Source organism: Cherax quadricarinatus, chromosome 23, assembly GCF_038502225.1.
Source record: "Cherax quadricarinatus isolate ZL_2023a chromosome 23, ASM3850222v1, whole genome shotgun sequence".
Classification (NCBI taxonomy): domain Eukaryota; kingdom Metazoa; phylum Arthropoda; class Malacostraca; order Decapoda; family Parastacidae; genus Cherax; species Cherax quadricarinatus.
This window is the reverse complement of record NC_091314.1, coordinates 3,318,995-3,343,994: the sequence shown is the minus strand read 5'-3', so window position 1 is coordinate 3,343,994 and position 25,000 is coordinate 3,318,995. Positions and strand designations below refer to the sequence as shown.

At 41.1% G+C, this 25,000-nt stretch overlaps 1 protein-coding gene across 2 annotated transcripts in view; it reads left to right on the top strand.

Annotated features, from left to right (window-relative positions):
- Window positions 1–25,000, top strand: part of LOC128685824 (G-protein coupled receptor moody-like) — a 377,281-nt gene that overhangs the window by 90,847 nt on the left and 261,434 nt on the right. For both annotated transcript variants that reach the window (XM_070087778.1, XM_070087782.1), the window contains exon 2: window positions 1–188. This exon is cut by the window's left edge and continues 911 nt beyond it. In XM_070087778.1, coding sequence (XP_069943879.1) covers window positions 1–188 — 188 coding nt within the window. The remainder of the gene's footprint in view (window positions 189–25,000) is intronic.

The following is a 25,000-nucleotide window of genomic DNA, read 5'->3' as shown; positions in this document are numbered from 1 at the left end:
ACCTGAGTTACCATCACCACCCTAGCGTCACCACCAACCTAGCCAACGTCACCAACGGCAGAGAAACGCTCTTCGCGGACTACCCGCCGCACCTTCTCGACTTCGCTGTCTTCTGCTGTGTCCTCTTCATTGTGCTAGGAGTACCAGGCAACCTCATCACTATCATCGCCCTCGTCAAGTGTAAAAAGGTACGTCTTCAAACAATATGTACGATACAAAATTGCGTGAATTAACGTGCGGGAGAGGAAATCTCTTCGTCTCCCGCCTGTCACAGACGGACAGGCCGTGAACACAATCGAAATAGTGTTCACAGAGTGTAAATAGGAGCGACGTGTGCGTTCACAGGCTGTGAAAGCACACGACTGACGGGTGTGTGTCTACAGGCTCTCTAACACACGTCTCTCGAGCCTTCATAAGCCACCGCTCGCGAGAGGATAAACAAACCCAATAAAGCATGAGCCCTCATGAGTATTGAATCTCCCCCTTTAGGCACTGAATAGAGGCTGGAATACTGGGAGACACTCCAGTGATGGATGTGTCTAGACAGGGATACTACTCCTGACAGATCACCAAAGTGTTGATGGGATACTACGGAGCTATTTCAAATGTTGCTTTCTTCTTTTTTTATGTAATACACTGTTGATAACTCAGCATATATTAATTTTCTTACGAAACGATTTAAACTTAATAAACATGTAGCGAAGTCTTCCGCATTTCAGTTTACTTTTTTTTTTTTTTTTTTTTTGGTGATGTTGTTCTGACGTGTCACGCGGGTGACATCGATCTGAGATCGAGGATTTGCTATTTTTGAAGAGCAGTTCAGTGAGATAGACAAAAGTGTGGTCATACGAAAGTTGCATTGACGATGTTTCGAACACAAAGTGGCTTCATCAGGTCATACACATATGCTGGACTTGATAAAATCCCTTTGTGGGTGATGCATATCAGTAAAGTCGCTTAGAGTGCATAGTGAAACCTCTTCGTTAAAAGTAACTTGATTAATCCCCTGCATGGGTGAAACCTCTTCATTAAAAGTAACTTGATTAATCCCCTGCATGGGTGAAACCTCTTCAATAAAAGTAACTTGATTAATCCCTTGCATGGGTGAAACCTCTTCAATAAAAGTAACTTGATTAATCCCTTGCATGGGTGAAACCTCTTCATTAAAAGTAACTTGATTAATCCCCTGCATGGGTGAAACCTCTTCGTTAAAAGTAACTTGATTAATCCCCTGCATGGGTGAAACCTCTTCGTTAAAAGTAACTTGATTAATCCCCTGCATGGGTGAAACCTCTTCGTTAAAAGTAACTTGATTAATCCCCTGCATGGGTGAAACCTCTTCGTTAAAAGTAACTTGATTAATCCCCTGCATGGGTGAAACCTCTTCATTAAAAGTGACTTGATTAATCCCCTGCATGGGTGAAACCTCTTCATTAAAAGTGACTTGATTAATCCCCTGCATGGGTGAAACCTCTTCATTAAAAGTAACTTGATTAATCCCCTGCATGGGTGAAACCTCTTCATTAAAAGTGACTTGATTAATCCCCTGCATGGGTGAAACCTCTTCATTAAAAGTGACTTGATTAATCCCCTGCATGGGTGAAACCTCTTCATTAAAAGTAACTTGATTAATCCCCTGCATGGGTGAAACCTCTTCGTTAAAAGTAACTTGATTAATCCCCTGCATGGGTGAAACCTCTTCGTTAAAAGTAACTTGATTAATCCCCTGCATGGGTGAAACCTCTTCATTAAAAGTGACTTGATTAATCCCCTGCATGGGTGAAACCTCTTCATTAAAAGTGACTTGATTAATCCCCTGCATGGGTGAAACCTCTTCATTAAAAGTAACTTGATTAATCCCCTGCATGGGTGAAACCTCTTCCATAAAAGTAACTTGATTAATCCCCTGCATGGGTGAAGCCTCTTCATTAAAAGTGACCACGTAACTGCGACCACTACCCTGATATTAATATATTAAAAACAAGCGGTAAATCCGTATGGGTTATAGAGTACATCCTCACCATTCCTTGCTCTTAATAACCCACAATTTAAGGACAATAACAATAAAACTTAGGTTCAGAAAATTATTCCGTGATTATAATTTAGCTTGATGTATTTTTTTTCAGCTTTAAATTATAGATATAAGAAAGGTGGGGTTATATTATTAATCTGTTAAACAGCTGGTGTTTAATTGGTTTAATTGCAAATCCCGATTCTCTGAATGCTTCGTTCAATTCGATTCACTTTCACTCCAGTCATCCCAAATCCTTCGTTCAGTCTCTGATTCCCTTCGAGTGGAGGTGCCTTGATGCTGTTAAAGGGCTCTTGATGCTGTTAAAGAGATCTTGATGCTGTTAAAGAGATCTTGATGCTGTTCAAGGGTTCTTGATGCTGTTAAAGAGATCTTGATGCTGTTAAAGGGCTCTTGATGCTGATTAAGGTATCTTGATGCTGTTAAAGGGCTCTTGATGCTGATTAAGGTCTCTTGATGCTGTTAAAGGTCTCTTGATGATGATTAAGATATCTTGATGCTGTTAAAGGGCTCTTGATGCTGATTAAGGGCTCTTGATCCAAAGGTTTAAGGATGCATGTCACCTGTTCACCACCAGATCAACAATACTTAAATCACTAAAACTGTGATGAATATAAACTAACAGTGTATATAATTATACCGAGAGACATATACCTTTTAGTGTGTATATACCATAACTATTGTTAGCGCACCGAGCTCACACACACTGAAATCCGGGGTCGATCCCCGGTACGGGCGGAGCCATTACGACGTGTTTCCTTGAGACACCTGCTGTCCACGTTCACCTAGCAGTAAAATAGGTACTTGGGTGTTAGTCGGCTGGTGTGGGTGGCATCCTGGGGGACAAAATTGACCTAATTTGCTTTCTATATAGTAGTGTGTGATGTCAGCGATGGTCTGTATACCTTGTACATGTACTTGTAGAGATAAAGATTATTATTATTATTAATATTATTATTATTATTATTATTATTATTATTATTATTATTATTATTATTATTATAATTATTATTATTATTATTATTATTATTATTATTATTATTATTATTATTATTATTATAATTATTATTATTATAATTATTATTATTATTATTATTATTATTATTATTATTATTATTATTATTATTATTATTATAATTATTATTATTATTATTATTATTATTATTATTATTATTATTATTATTATTATTATTATTATAATTATTATTATTATTATTATTATTATTATTATTATTATTATTATTATTATTATTATTAGTATTATACTGAGAGATTATACGCTTCTCGGTATATATATATATATATATATATATATATATATATATATATATATATATATATATATATATATATATATATATATATATATATATATATATATATCCTTGTCGTAATTAATTACCTACCATCTTATCTAAATTATTTTATAACTAATAAATTCTTCCCCGACTAGAATGACACAAATCTTTAATTTATTGGAGTAAGAACAAATTATTTCTCTGGGTAAGTAAATTTATTCAAATCATATAAATGTATAAATTATGTAAATTTACCTGTCGACTCGGTACGCCGGTTTCTGAAAAAATAGTTTTGACTGATGTTCCTACTGGTGTGTGTTGATTGTGGACATATCAAGGGTCGTGTCTTGATGCCGGTGGTGGGGTTTTGATCAAGGGAATATAACGTGATCCTCAGAGATGGTGATCCTCAAAGCAATTGATCCTTAGAGCTGGTGATCTTCAAAGCTGGTGGTCCTCAAAGCTGGTGATCCTCAAAGCAAGTGATCCTTAGAGCTGGTGATCTTCAAAGCAAGTAATTCCCAGAGCTGGTGATCCTCAAAGCTGGTGGTCCTCAAAGCAAGTGATCCTTAGAGCTGGTGATCTTCAAAGCAAGTAATTCCCAGAGCTGGTGATCCTCAAAGCTGGTGGTCCTCAAAGCAAGTGATCCTTAGAGCTGGTGATCTTCAAAGCAAGTAATTCCCAGAGCTGGTGATCCTCAAAGCAAGTGATCCTTAGAGCTGGTGATCTTCAAAGCAAGTAATTCTCAGAGCTGGTGATCCTCAAAGCTGGTGGTCCTCAAAGCAAGTGATCCTTAGAGCTGGTGATCTTCAAAGCAAGTAATTCCCAGAGCTGGTGATCCTCAAAGCTGGTGGTCCTCAAAGCAAGTGATCCTTAGAGCTGGTGATCTTCAAAGCAAGTAATTCCCAGAGCTGGTGATCCTCAAAGCAAGTGATCCTTAGAGCTAGTGATCTTCAAAGCAAGTAATTCCCAGAGCTGGTGATCCTCAAAGCAAGTGATCCTTAGAGCTGGTGATCTTCAAAGCAAGTAATTCCCAGAGCTGGTGATCCTCAAAGCTGGTGGTCCTCAAAGCAAGTGATCCTTAGAGCTGGTGATCTTCAAAGCAAGTAATTCTCAGAGCAGGTGATCCTCAAAGCTGGTGATCCTCAAAGCAAGTGATCCTCAACACTGGTGATCCTCAGCACTGGTTATCCCCAGTTTTAACAGACAGGTGAACTGCTGTTTTCCTGTGCTGGAAAATAAACCTGTCACTTGCCATCACAACACAGGCAGAATATTGGTACAGCATTAAGGACGCGCATAGATAATGTAAGATAACGTCACTCATCCCTCCACAACCTGTCTAGGAAGCTGGACGGGAGTTTACCCACACACACACATACACAGTAGTTCGTTGACTTCATCCCGGTAAGCCAGTGGAAGGCCTCGGTCAAATGACCAAAACCTCCAGTGGCGGGTCATCATATGATTTAAGACCCCTTGCGTCAGGAAACACTTGTCCTGTTTCCTGACGAATCTTTCCTAACCTAACCTAACCTAGCCTAACCTAACCTAACCTAACCTAACCTAACCTAACCTAACCTAACCTAACCTAACCTAACCTAACCTAGCCTAACCTAACCTAACTTAACCTTACCTAACCTTACCTAACCTAAGCTTCTACCAAATGAAAATAAGAGTCGTTATTCTAGGCCACTTTAGATTAGATTATGTTATGTTAGGTTAGGTTATGTTAGATTAGGTTAGGTTAGGTTAGGTTAGGGTAAGTTTAAGTTAGGTTAGGTTAGGTTAGGGTAAGTTTAAGTTAGGTTAGGTTAGGTTAGGTTAGGTTAAGTTAGGTTAGGTTAGGTTAGGTTAAGTTTAAGTTAGGTTAGGTTAGGTTAGGTTAGGTTAGATTAGATTAGGCTAGGTTAGGTTAGGTTAGGTTAGATTAAGTTAGGTTAGGTTAGCTTAAGTTAGGTTAGGTTAGGTTAGGTTAGGTTAGGTTAGATTAGGTTAGATTAGGTTAGGTTAGGTTAGGTTAGGTTAAGCTAGGTTAGGTTAAGTTAGGTTAGGTTAGGTTAGAAACCATACCACGGGCGCGGATGGAACCCGCGATCAGAGAGTCTCAAATCTCCAGACCGTCGCGTTAGCCACTGAACCAGCTAGCTTTGAGGGGACTTGAGATAGAGTTCGTCACGGCCACGCTAGCTGGAGATTCGTCTGTAAAAACTTGCATTTGTAGTAACAGTGGTGGCCTATGCTAACCTTCCTATGGTGTAGAAATATACCTAGTTGGATGAATCTTATTGTGGCTAGCTGGTCCAGTGGCCAGTGGAGTTTTGAGACTCTCTGACCGCGGGTTCTATCCCCGCCCGTGGTATAGTTTGTTTGCAATCGTGTCATTACGATTTCGTGAGTCAGGTTAGATTAAGTTAGTTTTCTGTTTTTTCAGTTATTTTTACGTAAATAGACATATGTACAACTAATGCGATATTTTACTGTGGCAACGTTTCTCTCTCCAGGAGCTTTGTCAAGCCGTTGCGAAACGCTGCCACGGTAAAACGTCGAGTAAAACGACTGGGTACAGTAGACGTCGATAGTTGTATCCAGTAGACAGACTCGCTGTGGACTTTCAAGTCCGCGAATAAAGCCTTAGTGCGCCACTTGGGTCTACCTACCTGGAGGTAGGTAGGTAGGTAGGTAGGTAGGTAGGTAGGTAGGTAGGTAGGTAGGTAAGTAGGTAGATAGGTAGGTAGGTAGGTAGGTAGGCAGGAAGGTAAGTAGGCAGGCAGGCAGGCAGGCAGGTAAGTAGGTAGGTAGGCAGGCAGGAAGGCAGGCAGACAGGTAAGTAGGTAGGTAGGCAGGCAGGCAGGCAGGCAGGTAGGTAGGCAGGTAGGTAGGCAGGTAGGTAGGCAGGCAGGCAGGAAGGCAGGCAGACAGGTAAGTAGGTAGGTAGGCAGGCAGGCAGGCAGGCAGGTAGGTAGGCAGGTAGGTAGGCAGGTAGGTAGGCAGGCAGGCAGGAAGGCAGGCAGACAGGTAAGTAGGTAGGTAGGCAGGCAGGCAGGCAGGCAGGTAGGTAGGCAGGTAGGTAGGCAGGTAGGTAGGCAGGCAGGCAGGAAGGCAGGCAGACAGGTAAGTAGGTAGGTAGGCAGGCAGGCAGGCAGGCAGGTAGGTAGGCAGGTAGGTAGGCAGGTAGGTAGGCAGGCAGGCAGGAAGGCAGGCAGACAGGCAGGCAGGTAAGTAGGTAGGCAGGCAGGCAGGCAGGCAGGCAGGTAGTTAGGTAGGTAGGTAGACAGGTAGACCCAAGTGCTTTTCTCCAGGTGTCTACATCGCGGAAACTTTCACCAGGAAATGGTTTTATCGGTCCAATACAGAGAGAAATCATCCTGGCGTGTAGGGAGTGTTCAGGCGCTGTCAGTCCCTCAGCCTCAAGATGTGTTCAGTCTGTCAAGCGTTTTTGTAGTGTTTTTGTAGTGTTTTTGTAGTGTTTTTGTAGTGTTTTTGTAGTGTTTTTGTAGTGTTTTTGTAGTGTTTTTGTAATGTTTTTGTAGTGTTTTTGTAATGTTTTTGTAGTGTTTTTGTAGTGTTTTTGTAGTGTTTTTGTAATGTTTTTGTAGTGTTTTTGTAGTGTTTTTGTAGTGTTTTTGTAGTGTTTTTGTAGTGTTTTTGTAGTGTTTTTGTAGTGTTTTTGTAGTGTTTTTGTAATGTTTTTGTAGTGTTTTTGTAATGTTTTTGTAGTGTTTTTGTAGTGTTTTTGTAGTGTTTTTGTAGTGTTTTTGTAATGTTTTTGTAGTGTTTTTGTAGTGTTTTTGTAGTGTTTTTGTAATGTTTTTGTAGTGTTTTTGTAATGTTTTTGTAGTGTTTTTGTAGTGTTTTTGTAGTGTTTTTGTAGTGTTTTTGTAGTGTTTTTGTAGTGTTTTTGTATTGTTTTTGTAATGTTTTTGTAGTGTTTTTGTAATGTTTTTGTAGTGTTTTTGTAGTGTTTTTGTAATGTTTTTGTAGTGTTTTTGTAGTGTTTTTGTAGTGTTTTTGTAGTGTTTTAGTAGTGTTTTTGTAGTGTTTTTGTAATGTTTTTGTAGTGTTTTTGTAGTGTTTTTGTAATGTTTTTGTAGTGTTTTTGTAGTGTTTTTGTAGTGTTTTTGTAGTGTTTTTGTAATGTTTTTGTAATGTTTTTGTAGTGTTTTTGTAGTGTTTTTGTAATGTTTTTGTAGTGTTTTTGTCGTGTTTTTGTAATGTTTTTGTAATGTTTTTGTAGTGTTTTTGTAATGTTTTTGTAGTGTTTTTGTAGTGTTTTTGTAATGTTTTTGTAGTGTTTTTGTAGTGTTTTTGTAGTGTTTTTGTAGTGTTTAGTAGTGTTTTTGTAGTGTTTTTGTAATGTTTTTGAAGTATTGTGTTTTGTTGTGCTTTCGGGTATTTTTGTATTGTTTTTATTTGCTTTTAGAGGGTTTTGCAGCAGTTTTTGTAATTTCGTAGTTTTTTTTTTTTTTTTTTTTTGTAGTTTTCTAGTGATTTTATAGTGTTTTTACGCTGCTTTTAGTATTTTCGAAGTGTTTTAGTAGTGTTTTAAGTATTTTTGAAGTATTTTTGTAGTGCTTTTAGTATTTTTGAAGTGTTTTAGTAGTTTTAAGTATTTTTGAAGTGTTTTAGTAGTGCTTTAAGTATTTTTGAAGTGTTTTTGTAGTGCTTTAAGTATTTTTGAAGTGTTTTAGTAGTGTTTTAAGTATTTTTGAAGTGTTTTAGTAGTGTTTTAAGTATTTTTGAAGTGTTTTTGTAGTGCTTTAAGTATTTTTGAAGTGTTTTAGTAGTGTTTTAAGTATTTTGGAAGTGTTTTTGTAGTGCTTTAAGTATTTTTGAAGTGTTTTAGTAGTGTTTTAAGTATTTTTGAAGTGTTTTAGTAGTGTTTTAAGTATTTTTGAAGTGTTTTTGTAGTGCTTTAAGTATTTTTGAAGTGTTTTAGTAGTGTTTTAAGTATTTTTGAAGTGTTTTAGTAGTGTTTTAAGTATTTTTGAAGTGTTTTTGTAGTGCTTTAAGTATTTTTGAAGTGTTTTAGTAGTGTTTTAAGTATTTTTGAAGTGTTTTTGTAGTGTTTTAAGTATTTTTGAAGTGTTTTTGTAGTGCTTTAAGTATTTTTGAAGTGTTTTAGTAGTGTTTTAAGTATTTTTGAAGTGTTTTAGTAGTGTTTTAAGTATTTTTGAAGTGTTTTTGTAGTGCTTTAAGTATTTTTGAAGTGTTTTAGTAGTGTTTTAAGTATTTTTGAAGTGTTTTTGTAGTGCTTTAAGTATTTTTGAAGTGTTTTAGTAGTGTTTTAAGTATTTTTGAAGTGTTTTAGTAGTGCTTTAAGTATTTTTGAAGTGTTTTTGCAGTGCTTTAAGTATTTTTGAAGTTTTTTAGTAGTGTTTTAAGTATTTTTGAAGTGTTTTTGTAGTGCTTTAAGTATTTTTGAAGTGTTTTAGTAGTGTTTTAAGTATTTTTGAAGTGTTTTTGTAGTGCTTTAAGTATTTTTGAAGTGTTTTAGTAGTGTTTTAAGTATTTTTGAAGTGTTTTAGTAGTGTTTTAAGTATTTTTGAAGTGTTTTTGTAGTGCTTTAAGTATTTTTGAAGTGTTTTAGTAGTGTTTTAAGTATTTTTGAAGTGTTTTTGTAGTGTTTTAAGTATTTTTGAAGTGTTTTTGTAGTGCTTTAAGTATTTTTGAAGTGTTTTAGTAGTGTTTTAAGTATTTTTGAAGTGTTTTTGTAGTGTTTTGTAGTATTTTGTAGTGTTTTTAAGGTTGTAGTACTTGTAGTATTTTTGTAGTATTTTTGTAGTATTTTTGTAGTGTTTTTGTAGTATTTTTGTAGTATTTTTGCAGTGTTTTTGTAGTATTTTTGTAGTATTTTTGCAGTGTTTTTGTAGTATTTTTGTAGTATTTTTGTAGTGTTTTTGTAGTATTTTTGTAATATTTTTGTAGTATTTTTGTAGCATTTTTGTAGTATTTTTGTAGTGTTTTTGTAGTATTTTTGCAGTGTTTTTGTAGTATTTTTGTAGTGTTTTTCTAGTATTTTTGTAGTATTTTTGTAGTATTTTTGTAGTGTTTTTGTAGTATTTTTGTAGTATTTTTGTAGTATTTTTGTAGTATTTTTGTAGTGTTTTTGTAGTATTTTTGCAGTGTTTTTGTAGTATTTTTGTAGTGTTTTTGTAGTATTTTTGTAGAATTTTTGTAGTATTTTTGTAGTGTTTTTGTAGTATTTTTGTAGTATTTTTGTAGTATTTTTGTAGTGTTTTTGTAGTATTTTTGTAGTGTTTTTGTAGTATTTTTGTAGTGTTTTTGTAGTATTTTTGTAGTGTTTTTGTAGTATTTTTGTAGTGTTTTTGTAGTGTTTTGAAGAGTTCTTTTGTATTTTTGTATCATTTTAACACATGTGCTTCCACGCCAGTTTAGGTAAAGTTAGGTTAGAGTGAGTTAAGTTAGGCTAGAGTGAGTTATGTTAGAGTGAGTTAAGTTAGGCTAGAGTGAGTTAAGTTAGGTTAGAGTAAGTTAGGTTAGAGTTAAGTTAGCCTAGAGTGAGTTACCTTAGGTTAGAGTGAGTTAAGTTAGGCTAGAGTGAGTTAAGTTAGGATAGAGTGAGTTATATTAGGTTAGAGTGAATTAAGTTAGGTTAGAGTGAGTTAAGTTAGGTTAGAGTGAGTTAAGTTAGGCTAGAGTGAGTTAAGTTAGGATAGAGTGAGTTATATTAGGTTAGAGTGAGTTAAGTTAGGTTAGAGTGAGTTATGTTAGAAAAGTTAAGTTAGGTTAGAGTGAGTTATGTTAGAAAAGTTAAGTTAGGTTAGAGTGAGTTAAGTTAGGTTAGAGTGAGTTAAGGTAGGTTAGAGGGAGTTAGGTTAGAGTTAAGTTAGGCTAGGGTGAGTTAGGTTAGAGTGAGTTATGTTAGAGTGAGTTAAGTTAGGTTAGAGTGAGTTATGTTAGAGTGAGTTAAGTAAGGCTAGAGTGAGTTAAGTTAGGCTAGAGTAAGTTAGGTTAGAGTTAAGTTAGCCTAGAGTGAGTTACCTTAGGTTAGAGTGAGTTAAATTAGGTTAGAGTGAGTTAAGTTAGGCTAGAATGAGTTAAGTTAGGTTAGAGTAAGTTAGGTTAGAGTGAGTTAAGTTAGGCTAGAGTGAGTTAAGTTAGGCTAGAAGGAGTTACGTTAGGCAAGAGTGAGTTAAGTTAGGCTAGAGTGAGTTAAGTTAGAGTGAGTAAAGTTAGGTTAGAGTGAGTTAAGTTAGGCTAGAGTGAGTTAAGTTAGGCTAGAGTGAGTTAAGTTAGGTTAGAGTGAGTTATGTTAGAGTGAGTTAAGTTAGGTTAGAGTGAGTTATGTTAGAGTGAGTTAAGTTAGGTTAGAGTGAGTTATGTTAGAGTGAGTTAAGTTAGGTTAGAGTGAGTTATGTTAGAGTGAGTTAAGTGAGGTTAGAGTGAGTTAAGTTACGTTAGAGCGAGTTATGTTAGAGGGAGTTAAGTTAGGCTAGAGTGAGTTAAGTTAGGTTAGAGTAAGTTAGGCTAGAGTGAGTTTTGTTAGAATGAGTTAAGTTAGGCTAGAGTGAGTTAAGTTAGAGTGAGTTAAGTTAGGCTAGAGTGAGTTAAGTTAGAGTGAGTTAAGTTAGGCTAGAGTGAGTTAAGTTAGGCTAGAATAAGTTAAGTTAGGTTAGAGTGAGTTAAGTTAGGCTACAGTGAGTTAAATTAGGCTAGAGTAAGTTAAGTTAGGCTAGAGTGAGTTAAGTTAGGCTAGAGTGAGTTAAGTTAGGCTAGAGTGAGTTAAGTTAGAGTGAGTTAAGTTAGGCTAGAGTGAGTTAAGTTAGAGTGAGTTAAGTTAGGCTAGAGTGAGTTAAGTTAGGCTAGAGTGAGTTAAGTTAGAGTGAGTTAAGTTAGGCTAGAGTGAGTTAAGTTAGAGTGAGTTAAGTTAGGCTAGAGTGAGTTAAGTTAGGCTCTGCCCTGATAAACACACACAGGACCCCAATGCAAATAAAGTCACTCTGACCTTTTTTTTTGGTGGGAGGAGGGTGTTATCCTGGGTTCTCCACACATATGCTGCTATGTATGATAATTCTATGTAACTGCATTTGTGTATACCTGAATAAACTTACACACACGACTCTGTTAAACTTACCTGCCGCGTCGGGAGGGATTTGGCGTCAGCGCGAAGTCGTAAATCCCGAGAGAAAAGTTCAGTGACGCCTTAGGAGCTGCCATCACACGGTTTCGGTGGAAGGGAGGGGGGGAGGGTAAAGTGAGCTTTCATGGTGGCAACGTTTCGCTCTGTGCAGAGCATTATCGAGTCGTGTTTGGCTTTATCATGTCTGGCTCTGTAGAGCTTTATCCTGTTTGGCTCTGTGTTGAGCTTTATTGAGTCATGCTTCGCTCTCTGTAGATCTTCAGGTCGAGGTCTCCTCTACCCACGGAGCTTGTAGTCCAAGCTCTCTGACTGATAGCCCGTTCAAAAAGGCTGTCAATGTTGGCGACCTGCGTCTGGCTTGCCCCTGCACTACTGGATGCTCATCAAGGGCTCTTGATCCGAGACATCAGAGCAACCCCCACCTCCCTTTTCCCCCCATTCCTCGGATCAAACGTGATTGCCTCTGATTGCACTGACCCAGTGCTGGGAAAGTGTGCTGGGAGTATACTGGGAACTGGAACTGGTAAGACAATGTAACAGTGTTTCGCTCTGAGTGGGCGAAACGTCAAAATGAAGGGAGGAAGGGAGAGAAAGAGAGAGAGAGAGAGAGAGAGAGAGAGAGAGAGAGAGAGAGAGAGAGAGAGAGAGAGAGAGAGAGAGAGAGAGAGAGAGAGAGAGAGAGAGAGAGAGAGAAGGGTGATAAATGAGGTGTGAAGCGATATAGAGGGAGGAAAGGGAGAGGTGTAGAAGGGGGCGAGGAGCAGAAAGGGGAGAGAATTGCCCCGGTGGGCGTTCGCAGAAGATGAACAGCGTTAAATGGTGCGAACGGAATGGGATGGAATAGGGTGATAACATCCGTTAACTGAATGGGGGAGGGGTTAAGGGAAGGAGAGAGGGAGATGGAAGGGGGATGGAAGGAGAGAAGGAAAAAGGGAAGGGACGATAAACTAGTGTGTGTGCTTGCAATAACCACATGTAGTAACAACCACAGCCCCCCCCCATCCCTGTAGCTATCGTAACTACAACAACCACCACCACCACAGCTACACTTGCAGGAACCAACCACTACCATTGTAATTACCCACTGTCACTGAAGTAAGCTGCGTCAGTAACCGCAGGAAACGTCACTACCACTACAGTAGTAACCATGAATACCCACTGCATAAATAACCTCAACAGTAAGACCCAATATGGCAAGTAACCACAACTACTACCAAAGCAGTAGTGCCACAACCACCACCACAAACACACGTTAACACGTCACTACGACCAGTGTAGTGACGTGGTTAACGTGCGTACAGTTCGAGATATTTATCGAAGGAAACGTTTCGCCACTAGTGATTTATTCCCAGTCCTTCATCTGTGGTAATGAAACTACTCAAGGGAAAACGTTTCCCTTTAATAAATCCCCTGACCTGTACACAGGCTTTCCGTAACGAAGCCGCTGACGACCAATAACACCGCACAAGGAAAACGACTCCAGTTGGGTACACACAACATTGGAGCTCATTTCCCACCTCTGTTGATAACCCTGACAGCAATTTCTGGCGAGGAGATGGTGTCTCTCAGTTCTCTGTTGACAGATCTCACTTCAGCACTCAAATGTTTACCCTTGGCCCACAGTCGCGGCGGTGAAGACCTTCACTATCCACCATTTTAACCTAACCTAATCAGGGAACCTGCCAGAAAACTGCGTCTAGGAGGTACTGGAGTGAGTAGGGTTAGTGCAGATTGGGATCCCCTCTCCGTAGGGCACTGCCAGTTTGGTGATGTTTTGGGTACGCGTTGAACATTCCTTCCCCCCCCCCCCACAGGTGTTTGTAAACTGTGTCAGATCGACACCTGTTTGTGTGTGTGTGTGTGTGTGTGTGTGTGTGTGTGTGTGTGTTCTACCTTGGCTAGTTGCCACATGTGTGCCGTAAAGCTGTGTACGAAAATCTTCTAACTAGTCTTTCAGTCCTATACATTAATGTTCCTTCATCATCATCATCATCATCATCATCATCATCATCATCATCATCATCATCCTCTTCTTCTTCTTCTTCTTCTTCTTCTTCTTCTTCTTCTTCTTCTTCTTCTTCTTCTTCTTCTTCTTCTTCTTCTTCTTCTTCTTCTTTCCGCTCTAGAAAAATCAGATTTCATTGCCTAATATCTGAGAATATTTATTAATTTTCCAATAGCACGTTCAACACTTCCTCCGCTTCTTTGAACCGCTGAACAAAGTGCCAGAACAATAGTTGAATCTGCCACCTGAAGTTGAGTCTGCCACGGGAAGCTGAGTCTGCCACGGGAAGTTGAGTGTGCCACGGGAAGTTGAGTGTGCCACGGGAAGTTGAGTGTGCCACGGGAAGGAATATTCAGGAGCGAGAGAGGAAGGGAATTCATCTTGCAACTGAATTGTGGGAAATATTCTGCGGTAATGGATCTTCCAGCCAGAGAGGCCGTGGATAACATTCAAGAGAGTTGGTGGTACTAGCCACACACACACACACACACACACACACACACACACACACACACACACACACACACACACACACACACACACACACACACACACACACACACACACACATACAAACACAAATCCTAACATGTCTCGAGACAGTGTGAGCTGAATTGAATTACTCCCTCGCACATTGCATGTAAATCACCTGGTTCTAGGAAATACTGTCACTCATAGTGTGTAGCAAGATGGAGCTGATGGAAGCAAGATGTCTGGAGGCTCAAGATGTGACTGATGAAGGAGGGTGACTGGAGGCTCAAGTGAGGTACCTTTGGTATACCTTTGATGAGTTTCGAGAGTTTTCCTACTCCCAGAGCCCGGCCTTGGACAAGGCTCGTCTGTTGCTTCCCTGGCCAACCAGGCTGTTGCTGCTGCTGAAGGAGACTTCAGAAATATCGAAATCTATGGAGATGAAGACTCAGCGAGGAGGTAGTTAAGGGGAAACGAACGACTTTTATGCAATAAGAAGCAATACTGGAGAATATTTAGACAATCCTATTCCCTCCTCCTCTCCCCTCTTCTGAAATCTAGGCGCGTGAGGGGAAATCGTGTGCCCTAATTGCTCATTTTCCCCTCGATCCCTTCTCACTTTGCACAGCCATTTTGGTCTGATCCAAGATAACAGTGGCTTAATTTGCTCCTTGTGCACGACGCTTGCTATACCCTCCCTCCCTCCGCCTCCATTCACTTATACTTACTCAAGTTTAGACTTAATTCTGTTAGTTTAAGAATTAAATAGCCGCGAGATTAAACCCGTGGTTGTCTACAATCGTACCATTAGGATCTATCAAGTCGTTCATTGGACGGAGGATCGAGGCCTCTCCACTCCTTGAATCACCCACACGGGATTTTCGTTCCTACAGGCTAAGAGCTGTTATCCAACCTCAGCCCATTTCAAGGCCCATATCTATTTGATGTATTCTACCCACCCCAGGATGCCACCTACAACAATCGACTAACACCCAGGTGCCCACTTACTGCAAGGTGAACCTGACAGCAGGCGTTAGGAAACACGACCAGCGTTGCCACCCGTGCCGGGGATCGAACTACGGACCGTCAGCGTGTGAGCTGAGCTCGCTATCAACCGAGCCACGGGGTTTACTGCTTCCACACCATTTAAAAAAATAGCAGCACAAAATACTTCTCGTTTTCCTAATGCTGGTAAAAAATTCTGTACTATTCCTAGGATTAAAATCGAAATTGCACCTCGTTTCCATAGGCCTTGTATGATCAACTACGGGCTTAGCGCTTTCCCTTTAAATGAACAGTGAGAGCAAGTAATGGGGTGAAGGTCGTACTTCCCACAGAACTAAAGACAAAAATTGTATTTCGGCAACGCCAAGGTCCTTGATCTGTATTCCCTTGAAAGCAGGCGACAGAGATACATGATAATATACACTTGGTAGGTCCTGGAAGGATTGGTACCAAACCTGCACACGAAAATATCTCCATAAGAAAGCAAAAGACTCGGCAGGAGATGCAACATTCTCCCGATGAAAAGCAGGGGTGCCACGAGTACACTGAGACAACACAATTAGTGTCCGGGGCCCAAGACTGTTAATTGATTCCCAACATACATAAGGGTGATTACCAATAGACCCCTGGCTGTCTTCAAGATGGCACTGGACAGGCACCTAAAGTCAGTACCTGACCAACCGGGCTGTGGTTCCTACGTCAGCTTGCGTGCGGCCAGTAGTAACAGCCTGGTTAATCAGACCCTGATCCACCATGAGGCCTGGTCTCAGACCGAGCCGCGACGGCGTTGACCCCCCAAACCCGCTCCAGGTAAACTCCAGGTGAACGTTTCGCTCTAAAGGGAACTTTATTGAGTCAACGTTTCGCACTAATGAGTGCCTTATTGGATCAACATTTCGTCCAAAGGAAGTGATCAGAATTTATTCTGCCTTCACTGAACAACGTTTCTCTCTTAGGAATGTTCTAGTAGACCGTTCTTAGCAGAACATCGCTAGACCAGCATTTCCGCTCTAAGAAGAGCATTCACAAGCTTTGAACTTCGAAAAGCTCTCCCACAGAGCTTCAACCTCGTTCTTCCAGAATCTTGTTCAGCTACCTAAGTCTTCTTATGGGGAACAAAGTGGAAAGTCTTCACATCGCACAAAAACACGAAGCCTCCTCTTCCTGTCCGTGTTTGTTTACAACTGGAACAGCTGACTGCAGACGCAGCCTCGTGAGAGAGCATCGCATGAAAAATTAAGTACACGAATAAACTTTTCTCGGAATAAATTTTGTTGCTTTCTCCGAGAATAATGTATATGTATAGTCATGTGGAAATACGTTTTTTCTTGTTATAGAGAAGGAAGGAATGAGAGACATGGAGAGGTGCATTAATTATTATTATTAGTATTAGTATTACTATTAGTATTAATAACATTATTATTATTATTATTATTATTATTATTATTATTATTATTATTATTATTATTATTATTATTATTGTTATTATTATTATTATTATTTATATTCAGTCATGAGGAAGTGCTAAACCCATAAGGGTAATGAAGCACTTGGAGAATGGTAGGTCATTAGGTCTGAGCCAAGGGGGAAAATAAGGCAGTTCCCTGGATCAAAAACCCTACATTGGCTTCCAGGAAGTGCAAACAATGATAGGAATATATATATGTATATATATATATATATATATATATATATATATATATATATATATATATATATATATATATATATATATATATATATATATATATATATATATATATATGTATGTATTAGTGTATCTGTCTCTCTATTAGAATTTCCATTTCTTAACAATAAAATATTTTCAATTTCTTCTGTCTTTAAAAACAATATATATTTCCTTACAAACGCCAAAGAAAAGTTTTGGCTATTGTTTTCTCAAATTGGAAGAAGTAAAACAAAAGTCAGAGACGTAAATGATGACAAGTGACACTTATCTTACTTGAGAACGACCAAAACAGCCATATAAACAATGTATGTTATGGTCTCTTATTAATAATGGAGGGAGACGTAAGCTGTATTTTCTGAGCGACGACACTGCTCACACATGTATCCCTGGGAACGACACGGGGGTGATATAATGTATCTCTCTCTCTCTCTCTCTCTCTCTCTCTCTCTCTCTCTCTCTCTCTCTCTCTCTCTCTCTCTCTCTCTCTCTCTCTCTCTCTCTCTCTCTCTCTCTCTTTCTCTTTCTCTCTTTCTCTCTCCCTATATATATATATATATATATATATATATATATATATATATATATATATATATATATATATATATATATATATATATATAATGTATATATATATATATATATATAATGTATATATATATATATATATATACATTATATATATATATATATATATATATATATATATATATATATGTATATATATATATATATATATATATATATATATATATATATATATATATATATATATATATATATATATATATATATATATATATATATATATATATATATATATGTCTTTACTGGATGACATAGTAGATAAATTTAACAAGGTAAACTTAGAAGGATAACTCTGCAAGTAGATTTAGCAGATAAACATGGCAGATATACCGAACACATGTATTTTGTAGATTAACTTAGTATGCAAATTTAGCAGATAGACTTGACAGGAAGGTGTAACGGATAAGACTTAGCACATGGGATTCCTAGGAAGATTTAGCACATTAGCTTTACCAGGAAGGCTTAGTAGACAGAGTTAACATGCAGGTTCAGCAGCCAGATTTGGCTCGATTCAGTTAAGAGATGTCCTGGAAAACCACGGAAACCCTCAGCAGCTAACTGTAGTTTTGCAACTCACGTTTGGCATTACTCGTAATTTGGCTGTGAGTGTTTGACAGTTCCTTGTAGTTTATAGCATAATATTTGACAAGAATGGTTGTTTAGGGTAAGCCCTCATTTAACTAACTTTGGCCATTAACATCGCCAGCGCCTGCCGTGTTAGGGCGGACATCCCATTTGTAAACAGAGTTGAAATATGAAGGAGAGACGGGGGATGGGGGAGAGATATTTCGCAGATGCTGTGAGCTTTAGGATTCACTCGTAGTGGGTTCAAATCCCCCATCAATTCCATAATTTATTTAGATCTTCGATTCTGACTGGAACTGTCGTCCTATGGGCAAGACACTAATTCTTATGGAGAGATCTTCCTAGAAGCTTGTGAGAGGTGAGGTGTTTTTCCCCACCGTGTCGTGGTTCTCCTCTCTCTCTATCTCTCTCTCATTCTCTCTTGATTCCTCCTTCACCCCTCGTTCCCCCCACCCCTCACCCTCCTTTCCCCTCGTGTTAAACACAGCCGAGCCGCACCAACTTCCAGTCGCCCGCACGAGAATCACCTCATTAAGGAAAGTTCCTCGAGTTATTTTCCGGGTCACAAAATTAAATATTCTTTTGCATAATGCTTTGCTATCAGATGAAATGAGGTGGATTTGTGTGTCTGGAGTAGGTATATGATAGGGGGAATAGGGAAAGAGTTGTGGCTGGTGTTCCAGATAACTGGAATAGCGAGTAAAACGACAAATGTATTAGAGAGAAGTGTATTAGAGAGGAGTGTATTAGAGAGAAGAGACAAGTTCAGCTGACAGTAAGGAGAGAAAACGACATTTTTCTATCAAACAAAGAAAATGGATATTAAACAAGGATGTGTAGCGTCGCAGGTGACGACACAAAAACTGCCCGACAAATAGTCATTACTAAATAACAATGATTATCACAATAATTTAAACATGGAAACGCAAAGTCGAGATTGCTAATGTTTTTATTTTTTTTTTGGGGGGGGGGGGAGGGGCATTCTTTAATTTAAGTTAATAGTTTAAAACCAAAAACATTTTTATTTTACCTGACCCCCAAAAAATGAAAAGTACCTAAAAATACTACAAAATTCTTTACAAAATGTAACAACAAAAATATATTGCAAAGTATCAGGATTTTTTTTCACTGGAAATAAAATTTTTAGAAACATTGTTAATATGAAGCCGAGTTGGTCCTCTTGTTTGAGTCCTTTATGTTACATAAACCTAGAGTGTACATACTCTCTTCACTCTACTAGTACTCGGTGTAGATACTCTCTTCACTCTGCTAGTACTCACAGTGTAGGTACTGTCTGTACTCTACTAGTACTCACAGTGTAAGTGCTGTCTGTACTCTACTAGTACTCACAGTGTAGGTACTCTCTTCGCTCTGCTAGTATTCGGTGTAGGTACTCTCTTCGCTCTACTAGTACTCGGTGTAGGTACTCTCTTCACTCTGCTAGTACTCACAGTGTAGGTACTGTCTGTACTCTACTAGTACTCACAGTGTAGGTACTCTCTTCGCTCTGCTAGTATTCGGTGTAGGTACTCTCTTCATTCTACTAGTACTCACAGTGTAGGTGCTGTCTGTACTCTTCTAGTACTCATAGTGTAGGTGCTGTCTGTACTCTTCTAGTACTCACAGTGTAGGTACTTTCTTCACTCTACTAGTACTCACAGTGTAGATACTCTCTTCACTCTACTAGTACTCACAGTGTAGGTACTGTCTGTACTCAACTAGTACTCACAGTGTAGGTACTTTCTTCACTCTACTAGTACTCACAGTGTAGGTGCTGTCTGTACTCTACTAGTACTCACAGTGTAGATACTCTCTTCATTCTACTTGTACTCACAGTGTAGGTGCTGTCTGTACTCTACTAGTACTCACAGTGTAGGTACTACCTGTACTCTACTAGTACTCAGTGTAGGTACTCTCTTCACTCTACTAGTACTCACAGTGTAGGTACTACCTGCACTCTACTAGTACTCACAGTGTAGGTACTGTCTGTACTCTACTAGTACTCACAGTGTAGGTACTACCTGTACTCTACTAATACTCACAGTGTAGGTACTGTCTGTACTCTACTAATACTCACAGTGTAGATACTCTCTTCACTCTACTAGTACTCACAGTGTAGGTACTGTCTGTACTCTACTAGTACTCACAGTGTAGGTATTACCCGTACTCTACTAGTACTCACAGTGTAGGTACTGTCTGTACTATACTAGTACTCACAGTGTAGATACTCTCTTCGCTCTACTAGTGCTCACAGTGTAGGTACTGTCTGTACTCTACTAGTACTCACAGTGTAGGTACTGTCTGTACTCTACTAGTACTCAGCGTAGGTATTACCCGTACTCTACTAGTACTCACAGTGTAGGTACTGTCTGTACTCTACTAGTACTCACAGTGTAGGTACTGTCTGTACTCTACTAGTACTCACAGCGTAGGTACTGTCTGTACTCTACTAGTACTCAGCGTATGTATTACCCGTACTCTACTAGTACTCACAGTGTAGGTACTGTCTGTACTCTACTAGTACTCACAGTGTAGGTACTGTCTGTACTCTACTAGTACTCACAGCGTAGGTATTACCCGTACTCTACTAGTACTCACAGTGTAGGTACTGTCTGTACTCTACTAGTACTCACAGTGTAGATACTCTCTTCACTCTACTAGTACTCACAGTGTAGGTACTGTCTGTACTCTACTAGTACTCACAGTGTAGGTACTGTCTGTATTCTACTAGTACTCACAGTGTAGGTACTCTCTTCACTCTACTAGTACTCACAGTGTAGGTACTACCTGCACTCTACTAGTTCTCACAGTGTAGGCACTGTCTGTACTCTACTAGTACTCACAGTGTAGGTACTGTCTGCACTCTACTAGTACTCAGTATAGGTACTCTCTTCACTCTTCTAGTACTCACAGTGTAGGTACTACCTGTACTCTACTAGTACTCATAGTGTAGGTACTACCTGTACTCTACTAGTACTCACAGTGTAGGTACTGTCTGTACTCTACTAGTACTCACAGTGTAGGTACTACCTGTACTCTACTAGTACTCACAGTGTAGGTACTCTCTTCACTCTACTAGTACTCACAGTGTAGGTACTACCTGCACTCTACTAGTACTCACAGTGTAGGTACTACCTGTATTATACTAGTACTCACAGTGTAGGTACTACCTGTACTCTACTAGTACTCACAGTGTAGGTACTACCTGTACTCTATTAGTACTCACAGTGTAGGTACTACCTGTACTCTACTAGTACTCACAGTGTAGGTACTACCTGTACTCTACTAGTGCTCACAGTGTAGGTACTACCTGTACTCTACTAGTACTCACAGTGTAGGTACTCTCTTCACTCTACTAATACTCACAGTGTAGGTACTACCTGTACTCTACTAGTACTCAGTGTAGGTACTACCTGTACTCTACTAGTACTCACAGTGTAGGTACTACCTGTACTCTACTAGTACTCACAGTGTAGGTACTCTCTTCACTCTACTAATACTCACAGTGTAGGTACTACCTGTACTCTACTAGTACTCACAGTGTAGGTACTACCTGTACTCTACTAGTACTCACAGTGTAGGTACTACCTGTACTCTACTAGTACTCACAGTGTAGGTACTCTCTTCACTCTACTAATACTCACAGTGTAGGTACTACCTGTACTCAACTAGTACTCACAGTGTAGGTACTACCTGTACTCTACTAGTACATGCTTTGCGTTATCATTTAATTCCGTGTTGAACGTTTCCTCCTGTTATCTCTTACTTCTCTGCATTCTGCATTCTTCTTCCCATTGTATACCTACTCTTTTCCTTCCTGCATGCCTCAATTCTTATCTGTTCCTACTGATTCAATCTTCCATTCTATCCTCCCCCTTTTCCTGTTCTTCCGTTCCTGTTATTCCACACCTGATTTGCCACACCTGCTCCTCCACACATCCACAATCGCTCCTTCACTCCTGCTCCTCCACACCTACTCCACCGCAAGCGTTCAGAAACCGACGTTCCAAAATTTGCGTTTTTTTTAAACACATCTCCCCTTTCGAGGCCCCATGAACATGACTGAAAATAGACAAGATTGTGAGATAGACAGTAAAGCTTTCTCCCCTTACCTCCCCTTCCATTACCACCCCCATCCCTTACCTCCCCCCCTTTACCACCCCTTACCTCCCTCAACACCCCCACCCCTTACCTCCCATTCCCTTACCAACCCCAACCCTCACCCCTCACACTATATATTCATGAGCTGTCCAAAAGCTTAGAAAACAGGGGGGATGGCGCCCCCAAAGGGGATTACTGCCCCCTCCTCTGTCTGGTATCTCCGAGTGACATTACCTGCAGGTCGTCCTTGGCTCTGTGACTCGACCAGACCGAGAGACCTTCTCAGTTACCTCGCTAAGTAACGAGTGTCTCTTAATGTTTATCTTGCGTTATCTCTCAGTGTCTCTCGCTTCTTACTTTATTACTCAGTCTGCGTATTTTTGTTTCTTTATCTCTCTTTTCGTGGTTTCTACTTCCCCTTTAGTCTTTCTGTTTTTAATTTTTTCTAGTGTTCTTCGCGTCTGTTTTATTTTCTTGTTTATTATCTTCTATTTTGTTTCTCTCTCTCTCTCTTTCTCTCTCTCTCTCTCTCTCTCTCTCTCTCTCTCTCTCTCTCTCTCTCTCTCTCTCTCTCTCTCTCTCTCTCTCTCTCTCTCACGTGTTTCTTGCCAATTTCTCGACTTCCACTCTTTTTTTTGCATTCCTCTTTCTTAACTCATTCTTCCTACTCCCCTTTTCATTCTGTTTTACCTCCTTAACCCCTCATCTCTGCCCCTCACTTTTCTCAACTCTCTAATTTCCCCCCCTCTCATCCATCAGCCTCACACTCCATCACTCTTGCCCCTCCCTCATCCATCAGCCTGACACTCCATCACTAATACCCCTCCCTCAACCATCAGCCTCACACTCCATCACTCCAGCCCCTCCCTCATCCATCAGCCTCACACTCCATCACTCCTGCCCCTCCCTCATCCATCCGCCTGACACTCCATCACTCCTGCCCCTCCCTCATCCATCAGCCTCACACTCCATCACTCCAGCCCCTCCCTCATCCATCAGCCTCACACTCCATCACTCCTGCCCCTCCCTCATCCATCAGCCTCACACTCCATCACTCTTGCCCCTCCCTCATCCATCAGCCTCACACTCCATCACTCTTGCCCCTCCCTCATCCATCAGCCTCACACTCCATCACTCCTGCCCCTCCCTCATCCATCAGCCTCACGCTCCATCACTCCTGCCCCTCCCTCATCCATCAGCATCACACTCCATCACTCTTGCCCCTCCCTCATCCATCAGCCTCACACTCCATCACTCTTGCCCCTCCCTCATCCATCAGCCTCACCCTCCATCACTCCTGCCCCTCCCTCATCCATCAGCCTCACACTCCATCACTCTTGCCCCTCCCTCATCCATCAGCCTCACACACCATCACTCTTGCCCCTCCCTCATCCATCAGCCTCACACTCCATCACTCCTGCCCCTCCCTCATCCATCAACCTCACACACCATCACTCCTGCCCCTCCCTCATCCATCAGCCTCACACTCCATCACTCCTGCCCCTCCCTCATCCATCAGCCTCACACTCCATCACTCCTGCCCCTCCCTCATCCATCAGCCTCACACTCCATCACTCTTGCCCCTCCCTCATCCATCAGCCTCACACACCATCACTCTTGCCCCTCCCTCATCCATCAGCCTCACACTCCATCACTCCTGCCCCTCCCTCATCCATCAGCCTCACACTCCATCACTCCTGCCCCTCCCTCATCCATCAGCCTCACACTCCATCACTCTTGCCCCTCCCTCATCCATCAGCCTCACACAGCATCACTCTTGCCCCTCCCTCATCCATCAGCCTCACCCTCCATCACTCCTGCCCCTCCCTCATCCATCAGCCTCACACTCCATCACTCTTGCCCCTCCCTCATCCATCAGCCTCACACACCATCACTCTTGCCCCTCCCTCATCCATCAGCCTCACCCTCCATCACTCCTGCCCCTCCCTCATCCATCAGCCTCACACTCCATCACTCTTGCCCCTCCCTCATCCATCAGCCTCACACACCATCACTCTTGCCCCTCCCTCATCCATCAGCCTCACACTCCCTCACTCCTGCCTCTCCCTCATCCATCAGCCTCACACACCATCACTCCTGCCCCTCCCTCATCCATCAGCCTCACACTCCATCACTCTTGCCCCTCCCTCATCCATCAGCCTCACACTCCCTCACTCCTGCCTCTCCCTCATCCATCAGCCTCACACACCATCACTCCTGCCTCTCCCTCATCCATCAGCCTCACACACCATCACTCTTGCCCCTCCCTCATCCATCAGCCTCACACTCCCTCACTCCTGCCTCTCCCTCATCCATCAGCCTCACACTCCATCACTCCTGCCCCTCCCTCATCCATCAGCCTCACACTCCATCACTCCTGCCCCTCCCTCATCCATCAGCCTCACACTCCATCACTCTTGCCCCTCCCTCATCCATCAGCCTCACACAGCATCACTCTTGCCCCTCCCTCATCCATCAGCCTCACCCTCCATCACTCCTGCCCCTCCCTCATCCATCAGCCTCACACTCCATCACTCTTGCCCCTCCCTCATCCATCAGCCTCACACACCATCACTCTTGCCCCTCCCTCATCCATCAGCCTCACACTCCATCACTCCTGCCCCTCCCTCATCCATCAGCCTCACACACCATCACTCTTGCCCCTCCCTCATCCATCAGCCTCACACTCCCTCACTCCTGCCCCTCCCTCATCCATCAGCCTCACACACCATCACTCTTGCCCCTCCCTCATCCATCAGCCTCACACTCCATCACTCCTGCCCCTCCCTCATCCATCAGCCTCACACACCATCACTCTTGCCCCTCCCTCATCCATCAGCCTCACACAGCATCACTCTTGCCCCTCCCTCATCCATCAGCCTCACACTCCATCACTCCTGCCCCTCCCTCATCCATCAGCCTCACACTCCATCACTCTTGCCCCTCCCTCATCCATCAGCCTCACACAGCATCACTCTTGCCCCTCCCTCATCCATCAGCCTCACCCTCCATCACTCCTGCCCCTCCCTCATCCATCAGCCTCACACTCCATCACTCTTGCCCCTCCCTCATCCATCAGCCTCACACACCATCACTCTTGCCCCTCCCTCATCCATCAGCCTCA